At 41.3% G+C, this 9,548-nt stretch overlaps 1 protein-coding gene across 7 annotated transcripts in view; it reads right to left on the bottom strand.

Annotated features, from left to right (window-relative positions):
- Positions 1-9,270, bottom strand: part of CBR4 (carbonyl reductase 4) — a 137,010-nt gene extending 127,740 nt beyond the window's left edge. For all 7 annotated transcript variants that reach the window (XR_012517052.1, XM_074396997.1, XM_074396994.1 and 4 more), the window contains exons 1-4: positions 8,931-9,270; positions 6,611-6,731; positions 5,144-5,280; positions 2,565-2,699 (exon numbers count right to left, since the gene is read on the bottom strand). Coding sequence is in view for 6 of the 7 variants with exons in the window: in XM_074396997.1 (XP_074253098.1) it covers positions 2,565-2,699; positions 5,144-5,280; positions 6,611-6,731; positions 8,931-9,072 (535 nt within the window). In the remaining variant the exon portion in view is untranslated. The remainder of the gene's footprint in view (positions 1-2,564; positions 2,700-5,143; positions 5,281-6,610; positions 6,732-8,930) is intronic.
- Positions 9,271-9,548: the final 278 nt, after the last annotated feature.

Below are 9,548 nucleotides of genomic sequence, written 5' to 3'. Positions count from 1 at the left end.
AAAGGCCATCCTATTAAATGGCCACATTTTCAGCTACAGGTTTTTATCTGTAGTATAAATTGCACTGGAAATCCAAAATATATAAATATATATTATGCTCCATGAAGACTGTATGCTCAACAAAAAAAGATAAGTGATAAATAAAACCACCACTTAAAAAAAAAAAAAAGACTGCACTGGAAAGTAAGATCTTTAAGAAAGAGACCACTACAACCACACTTCCGTAACAATCTTAAAACTTCCCTTAGTGTGCAAACTGGATTCCCACTATCTAGTCTACTGCCTTGACAATGATTCACTCTAATCTAGACAAAATTAAGCATTCCTTCCCTCTTCAACATTTCCGTAGCACCATATATGTACCTCTGTTATATATTTATCAGATAGCATTGCAATTATTTGTTTACATGTCAGTCTTTTTCACTATACTAGCTCCTTGTGCAGGAGCTTATTCATTCTTGTAATTTGGGGAGCTGGCCCAGCCGCTGCACGTAGGAGACATGCCAGAAAGTTGGCTGCATGTGTTATTGTTAGCTAAGAACACTCGCATTTCCCCTAAACCATTCAGCTTTTAAATGATCATGAACGAAAATTAACCCTTCATTACCCACAGTATTCCAATCCTGAAAAGAGAAGGAAGCAAATACATGTAGTCCCAAACCACAAATAATTTATTCCACAGATGGTTCATCTAGGCTAACGCTAAAATCAGTCAGCTTGCATAAAGCATACACAAATAGAAAACAGCGCTAAGACAACGACAATGCTGCTTTTGGAGTTTTTTCTCTCTCCCCCACCCCCAGAAAATAGATGTATCTGAACCACAGTCACTTATTACACATTCACGGATTTAGAATGTCTGAATGTAGCCAGTCACTGCGTCAAAAAATAAATAAAGGTAAAAAATGAATTGGGATAAAGACACAATATAGACCAAAAGGGCTAACAGGACATTTTGGTAAATCCCTGATACCCGCTGGCTCAGCTTCAGTGCCAAAGCAAACACCAACTGTAAGGTCCAAGCTGGAGCCACTAGTGACTGGAAAGGGAAGGGTGGCCAAGGCCTACTTCAGCCCTCCCTTCTTACAAACCACCAGCAAAGCAAAAGAAAGTGCCTCTTCTTATATAGGTGATTAATTCTTAAGTACCTACAGTAGGTAAGGACAAAGATTCCATGGCTAACTGGTAGAAGTATATAAAAACATTTGTGTTACTCAAAAACCATATAAATATCTAATCAAAATTTCTAGCACACTAGCTAATTCGTGATAATGTATTTTTGAGTTTTAGCACCTTTTTACTACCCTCTGCATTAATCCAGGCAATTTGATCAACTAGTAACCTGACTAAATGCAAATAATAGAAAAGTAAAAATTAGGAAAACGGAAGGTTCAAGATAGTTTAGACAGACCATAGCAGTAAAAGGAGAAACCTGTCTAAAGTTTGTGTGATGGTATAAAGGATATCTAAAAAGAAATTTTTTATTTATTTTTACAGAGATAGGGTCTCGCTCTGTCACCTAGGCTGGAATGCAATGGCATAATCATAGCTCATCACAACCTCCAACTCCTGGGCTCAAGCAATCCTCCTGCTTTAGCTTCCCAAGTAGCTGGGACTACAGGTGTGTACCACCATGCCCAGCTGATTTTTTTCTTCAGTACAGAGAGCATCTTGCTATGTTGCTCAGGCTGATCTGGAACTCCAGGCCTCACAATACTCCTGTCTCAGCCTCCCACATAGCTGGGATTACAGGAATAAGCTATCACACCTGGCAGGACATTATTTTTAAGCTTCCATTAGATGGAAATCAAGACAAAGCTTTTAGTAACAGTTCTTCCATAAACTAGCTGTGTAACGTTAGGCAAGTCACTCTGAATCCCAGGTACGGTTTTCTAATCTACAGGAACGACTGGAAAAAATAGCTAAGACTCTCTCCACCTTAAGCTATTCCATTAGCACAAAATTTAAAATTAAAGGTTCCTGCGGTTTGGATGTTTGTCCCCTCCAAACCCCATGCTGGACTGTGATTTCCAACGTAGGAGGTGGGCCTGGTGGGAGGCGTCTGTGTCATGGAGGCGGATCCCTCATGAATAGCTTGGTGCCCTCCACATGGTAAGAAATGAGTTCTCACTGTTAGTTCACGCCAGAGCTGGCTGTTGAAAAGAGCCTGGCACCTCCTTTTTCTCTTGCTTCTGCTATCCTCATATGACTTGCCTGCTGCCTCTTTACCTTCTGACATGATTGAAAGAAACCTTCCTGGGCCCCACCAGAAGCTGAGAAGATGCTGGCGCCATATTTGCACAGCCTGCACACCCGAGAGCCAAATAAGCCTCTTTTCTTTATGAATTACCTCAAGATAGTCTTTATAGCAACACCAACACACTAACACAAAGACTTTATATATGATATGAGGTACAAGAAATTTTTTTGAGTCCCCCAGTTCATTATTTGATTCTTTCACAATCATTTTACAAACTATTCTACCCAAATGTCCATCACTAATTTTCCAAATAATGGCTTTGCTATAAAATAATAATCATAAGCAAGTTAAAGTTTTCACTAACCTGGTGCAACTACATTCACTCTAATTTTCTTTCTTGCTACCTCTTTAGCAAGAGCACGTGAAAATCCAATTAATCCTCCTTTACTGGCACTGTAAACAGACTGGCCAGAATTGCCTTTTAAGCCAACAATGCTTCCTAGAACAAAAAAAAAACAAAAAGCAAATTAAATTCAATTAATGAGATTACTTGAAAATCCAGACAATTTATAGTAAATGAACAAAAAGGTACAATCCACTTCACCTTGTCCTTCGTTAAAATTAGAAATTCTAACCATTGTCATCAGTCGTTTATCAAAGATTTAAAAGTCCAGGTCTGCTCCAGATTTACATACAGAAAATAGCAGCTGAAAGCAGCTGACATAAAACTGCCAATGCCAGGCAGGTGCTTGCAAATTGATCCATTATGTGAAAGGGACCCACTCTAACCTCTGAGTAGGTCACATATGATTAAAATTCTGTGGTATTTATAAAGGCTTCCAGCAGGCAGAGGTTAAAGCCAGAAAAAGTCAGACAAACACTGAGGCTGATTAATTTTATGATTCTACAACACAGACATAGGCAGAAAGTTCTCATTTTCATCTTAAAAACTAGTTCATTTGAAGACAAATCTCACTAAAATTGAATTATGTGCATACCTCATTTGTTTTGCTGTATTATGCGTTGCAGATTCTGCATTTTTAATTTTTTTGAACAAATCGAAGGTTTGAAGCAACCCTGCATCAAGCAATTCTATTAGCACTTTTCCAACAGCATGGCTCACTGTGAGCAGCGCTCACTGTGTCTCTTTGTCTCATTTTGGTAATTTTCAAACCATCTTAAACGTTTTCATTATCATATCCGTTACAATGATCTGTGGTCAGTAATTCTTAATGTTTACTGCTGTTGGGCTGCCACAAAGTATTACTGCTCATTGACAATGCATTTGGTCACCAAAGAGCTCTGATGGAGATGTACAAGGGGATTAATGTTGTTTTTTGTGCCTGTTAATACAGTATCCTTTCTTCAGCTCATGGATCAAGGGGTAATTCTGACTTTCAAGTCTTATTTAAGAAACATTTTACAAGTCTATAGCAGCCATAAATAGTCATTCCTCTTATGAATCTGGGTAACGTAAACCGAAAACCTTCTGGAAAGGATTCACCATACTATTTGCCATTCAGAACATTTATGATTCATGGCAGGAGGTCGAAATATCAACATTAACAGAGTTTGAAAGAAGTTACTTCAGCCCTCACGGATGACTTTGCAGGGTTCAAGACGTTAGTGGAGCAGAATTGCAAGTGGAGTCTGAAGACGTGACTGAATTGCTGCAATCTCATGATAAAACAAATGGGTGAGGAGTTGCTTCTTATGTGTGGATAAACAAAGTTGTTTCTCAAGGTGGAATCTACGCCCTGTGAAGATGTGAATACTGTTGAAATGACAAAGGATTTAGAATATCCTATAAATTTAGTTGATAAAACAATAGCAGGGACTGAGAGGACTGGCTCCAATATTTAAAGTTCTACTTGCATAAAATGGTATTAAACAGCTACAGAGAAATCTTTCAGGAAATGAAGAGTCAATCAATGTGGGAATTGTTGTCTTATCTTAAGAAATTGCCATGGCCACCCCAACTTTCAGCAACCAAAACTATTATCAGTCAGCAGCCACCAACATCAAGGCAAGACCTTCCACCAGGAAAAAGATTATGACTTGCTGAAAGCTCAGATGATCATTAGCATTTTTTAGCAATGAAGTATTTATTGGCAACAAAGTATTTACATTGTTTTTTAGACAAAACGCTACTGCATACTTAACAGACCTTATCTTTTACATGCACTGAGAAACTGAACAATTTGTGTGACTTACATTATTTAGATATTTGCTTTATTCTGGTAGAGTAGAACCAAAGCTGCAATAACTGTGAGATATACTTGTACTGTCAATCTAAACTGCCAAAGCTTCAATTATAAACATTTTGTAAAACTGCAATTTCATTATATTCAGCATAAGGAGAACTGATGGGTTTTTTAAATATACCTTAAAAAAGAACATTTTAGAGTTAAATAAATACACCTCAGGTTATCAGGTACAATTGTAAATTGTACTGCCCACAGAATATTCTTGAGTGACCACATCTAATGAATATGTAGGGACATAAATGAATCTGGAAACCATCATTCTCAGCAAACTGACACAAGAACAGAAAAACGCTGCATGTTCTCACTCATAGGTGAGTGTTGAACAGTGAGAACATGTGGACACAGAGAGGGGAGCAACACATGCTGAGGTCTGTTGGTGGGGGTCAGGGGAGGGATAGTGGGAGGGAGGGTGGGGAGGGATAACGTGGGGAGAAATGTCAAGTATAGGTGATGGGGGGATGGAGGCAGCAAACCACCTTGCCATGCAGGTACCGGCCAATAGGGATGTAAATGTGTGATTCCTATTTTACTAATTAATCAAGTAATTCAATCATTTTTTTCCATAGATAATAGAAATTTCACCCAAGTTTCACAAGTGAATAAACTACAAATTAGTGCATTAAATATCTGTATGGTATTATGGGATAATTATAAATTCACAAAGGTGAAGACTCACCTACATTAACTATAGACCCTCCCTGTTGTTGAATCATAGTCCTCACGGCAGCTTTACAGGTCAGCATGGAACCCAAGAGGTTGGTATGAAGCTGAGATACCATATCTTCAGTTTTTGTTCTTACTAAAAGACTATCCCTACAAAAAGAAACGGTACATAACAGCATATAATAACAAGATAAAACAAACCCAAAAGGTCAAAACTAAGATAACATTTCTACTGAAAGTAGGGTGCAAGAAGTACTTCCTATCTGAGCTAGAGTAAGTAGAATACCTAGAGTCCCATTTTGAACTTGGTTTGAGATGCATTAAATAACAATTGATAAACCAGAAAGGATGCACTTGGAAGACAGGTTCCTACCCTTCTCAGCTTGAGTGGCAAATATTCTTAGCCCCTGAAAGTATTACCGTGTAGCCAAAATAGTTTGAATGACCTGAGCAACTGCCACACTAAGCCTTGTTTAGCAAGAAAATGTTATTCTAAATATTATCTCCTAAATTCATTTTTTTAAAAGTAATATCCACTCCATTACTCTATTAGTATTAAGTTCACAAACTGGCAAAACTTATATATGGTGACAAAATTCAGAAAATAGTTACCTACAAGGAAGTATTATTAATTGAGAAGGCACTGCCTTCTGGAGCACTGGAAACCTTCTACAGCTCAATATGGGTGATGATTACAATGTTAAACCAATTAAACTGGACATTTATTATATGTTGTATCTCAATATAAAAGAAAAGAATTTATGCCGGGCATGGTGGCTCATTCCTGGGAGGCAAGGCGGAAGGATCACCTGAGGTCGGGAGTTCCAGACCAGCCTGATCAACAAGGAGAAACCCCACCTCTACTAATAAAAATACAAAATTAGCTGGACGTGGTGGCTCATGCCTGTAGTCCCAGCTACTCAGGAGGCTGAGGCAAGAAAATCGCTTGAACCCAGTAGGCAGAGGATGCGGTGACCCGAGATGGTGCCATTGCACTCCAGCCTGGGCAACAACAGCGAAACACCATCACAAAAATAAATAAACAAAAAATAAATTTGCCAGGTGCAGTGGCTCACACCTGTAATCCTAGCACTTTGGGAGACTGGGGCAGGCAGATCACAAGTTCAGGAAATCGAGACCATCCTGACCAACATGGTGAAAACCCTGTCTCTCCTAAAATACAAAAAACTAGCTGGGCGTGGTGGCATGCACCTGTAGTCCCAGCACTCAGGAGGCTGAGGCAGGAGAACTGCTTGAACTTGGGAGGTGGAGGCTGCAGTGAGCCAAGATCCGCCACTGCATTCCAGCCTGGGGACAGAGCGAGACTCCGTCTCAAAAAAAAAAAAAAATTATGGACTGACAAGTTTTAAAATACATAGTTTTTTCTCCCAGTTAGAAGTATAATAATATATTAACTTATACTAATCAAAGACATATTACAAGTTTTTAAAATATAAATTTACTTAAATCTGTGACCAACCTGTTAATACCAGCCGCATTTACCAAGAAATTTACTCGCCCTAAGTATTTCTCCATCTCTTCAAATGTATTTTGAACATCATGTTCTTTAGCAACATCACAGCTAAATGCCAAATGATCTCCTACACAACAAAGTTAAATAACAATTACTTATGACTTATAACTCAAATTTTCAATTTACTCAATACACGTGTTAAGCATCTAAGATGGTAGGCCCGTGCTAATCTAGAACCTAGAAATTAACAAGTCATGTCATGAGGCCCGGCTTTCACAGAGTTGGCCTCATGAAACTAGGATTGGGGAGCAAGAGGAAATAAAGTACCACTACAGAAAGTTAATTTTAAAACTTTCTTTTTAATCAACAAAGAGGGCAGGGCTTTTTCAAGTTATAAAGGCTCTGTAAGATTCATCTAATAATATTTCCAGTTTTAACACGGAAGTCATGCTTCCCAATTCAACAGTCTTCTGGGTTTTACATTCCTTTTTTCAAGTTTATATCTAATTCTGTCAGGTTTTCGTTGAATTAGTTTCTCTGGCCAGGAACTCCAGAGTTTCTTCTTCTTTTTAAGAGCTACGGATACACTATGGCACATAAAGTATAATGACTATTTTTTTAAAACCTCACCATCAAGAAACATGAGATAACACTGGAAGCTGTAAAAACTACAAACCATTGGAGGGGAATAACACTTTTTACAAAAACAACTGTTACTTACCACTTTTAAAAAATGGTTAAATGCCAAAAAAACAAACAAACAAAAAAAAAACCTACACTTCAAAGGAAAATAAAGCATTCCCTATGTAATAATCTACCATTTTAATACCCTAAAATGTAGAATTGGATTTAAGAGCTAAAAAAAATTGCTTTTCTGTTTGACCTTGACAAACATATCTACACTACATTACCCTATCAAGCCTTTGGAAACAGTAAGTGACCTGGGAAATTATACTTTCTAGATGAAAACCAATCATTCATGGAACACGATTCAAAGGAATGCAGGGCCCAAAAGCAGCCTGTGTGTGTCTCTCTCTCGGTTTTCACCTGAAGACTCGCTGATTTCACAACCACCTATTGTTGAAGCTCAACTAATGGCTTCAATCTAGTCCAGCAAACACTGATGGCTTGGAGTGACTCAGTAAGGGTCACCATTTTTCCCCTTTGTTGAATGGCAAGAAACATGAGCTTCAAGAAGCATTCACTGACACTCTTCCTGAGCTGTAACTTACAGGATTTTTTTTCTTTTAGAGATCCCAATATTCTCCCAACCAACAGTGAATAGGTGATACCAAACCAATCAGTAAGGTTAACTGAAAAACTAACAGCCACACCTGGCACCTATAGTTCCCCAGCTGCTTGGGAGGCTGAGGCGAAATCTAGAGCCCAGTAAATCAGGAGCTGGGAGTCCAGTCCAGGAAACATAATGAGAAGAGCTCTCAAAAATAACATTTAAAACCCACACACAAAAACAGTAAGAGCCACAAGATGCATCCGCAGGACTCTATTCTCCCCATGCCTCCAGGAGAGTAAATGAAGTTATGTCCATTTTAGTAACTAAACAAATAGCATCTTCGGATCTAATGTCCTATTTCTCCCTAACCTCAAGGAAGAATTAAATTCACGAAATGACTAAACCATTATTAATAAGCCAGAAAAAAGAAAAAAAAACAAAACCTGAAGTTTAAATGCAATAAAAAAAGAATTTCGCAGAACAAAGTTCAACTGTCCACTGGCAAAAGTGACCAAATTTGCCAACATTAAAGTAAACCAGGTAAATGTCAACACTGGCTGGAACTCAGAAGGGTCTCTCTCTGAAACTGCTTTGTGCATTCGCACAAGCCCAGGCACGGCCCTCGTTAATGCCGAGGGAACCGTTGACACCTGGCACTGCCCTCACCTGCCCGAACCCTTTTCCGCGCAGCTCTGCCTCCGGCGACAGGAATGCGCCCTTTCCCTAAATCCAAGCTGTCCTGCGGCGCTCTCCCGCCAGACAGCAACACGGGGCAGCTCCTCGCGGTGAGCGCAAGCCGCAGGGGAATGCTTATTGGCTTATTCGCGGGGCCTCACGAGACCACGAGGTCTCAAAGAGAACCCCGAGCGCCCAGCCCTCCGCGCGCTGCGCGGCCGACGTTCCGGAGGCCCCCGGAGGTCGGGGTTCCGGCCCCAGGCGCGTTCCACGCTGCGGACGGCGAGCGCCCGCACGCGGCTTGCGGAGACACCTCCGAGCCCGAAAGCCCAGGCTCGCTCGCTTTTCACAAAGCCGATTTTCTCTGGGCTCCCGGAACACGGCCATACAGCCGGACAACTCCAGTTCGGTACCTACCGCCGAGGTTACCGGCGGCGGCTTTGGCCCCTTCCAGGTTTCTGGCAATGACCGCCAGTCGGTAGCCTTTCCGGGCCATTAACTGGGCCACGGCCCTGCCAATGCCTCGGGAGCCTCCGAAAACGGCACACACTTTGTCCATCTCGGACTCAAAAACTCGGAGGAGAGAGAGAAGGGAGAGGCGGCTCCGTGCCAGGTTCCACCAGCTTTTAAACAAAAAACAACAAAGGCAAACTGCAAAGGAAAAACGGGCCGCTCGACACCTCCTCCTGCGGCCGGACTCTGGCAACGCAGGAGGCAGCGGAGACGGGCGAGGAGTCCCGGCGGCGCTGCGCCGACGTCATCACGCACCGACTCTGCCGACGTCATTACGCACCGACTCTTCGTGCCGCGCCTGAAGAGCACGGCCGCGAGACCTACCGGCCGGCGGAAGAATGGCCCGGAGGGGGTTTCGATGCATGCTGGGACCTGTAGTCTTGACGCAGGAAAGTAACTGGCGCAGGCGCGCTGCTTGGTGGGAAAAACACTTGTGGCACACAGGGGAACCCTCTGGACCCGCTGGGTCTTCAGTCGGGGATTGGAGCCCCAGGGATCAATGGACCCGGTTTGTTCGGAACT

This window comes from Saimiri boliviensis, chromosome 3 (genome assembly GCF_048565385.1).
Source record: "Saimiri boliviensis isolate mSaiBol1 chromosome 3, mSaiBol1.pri, whole genome shotgun sequence".
Classification (NCBI taxonomy): domain Eukaryota; kingdom Metazoa; phylum Chordata; class Mammalia; order Primates; family Cebidae; genus Saimiri; species Saimiri boliviensis.
Note: the sequence above shows the minus strand (reverse complement) of the source record. Positions and strands in the feature narration are given on the sequence as shown.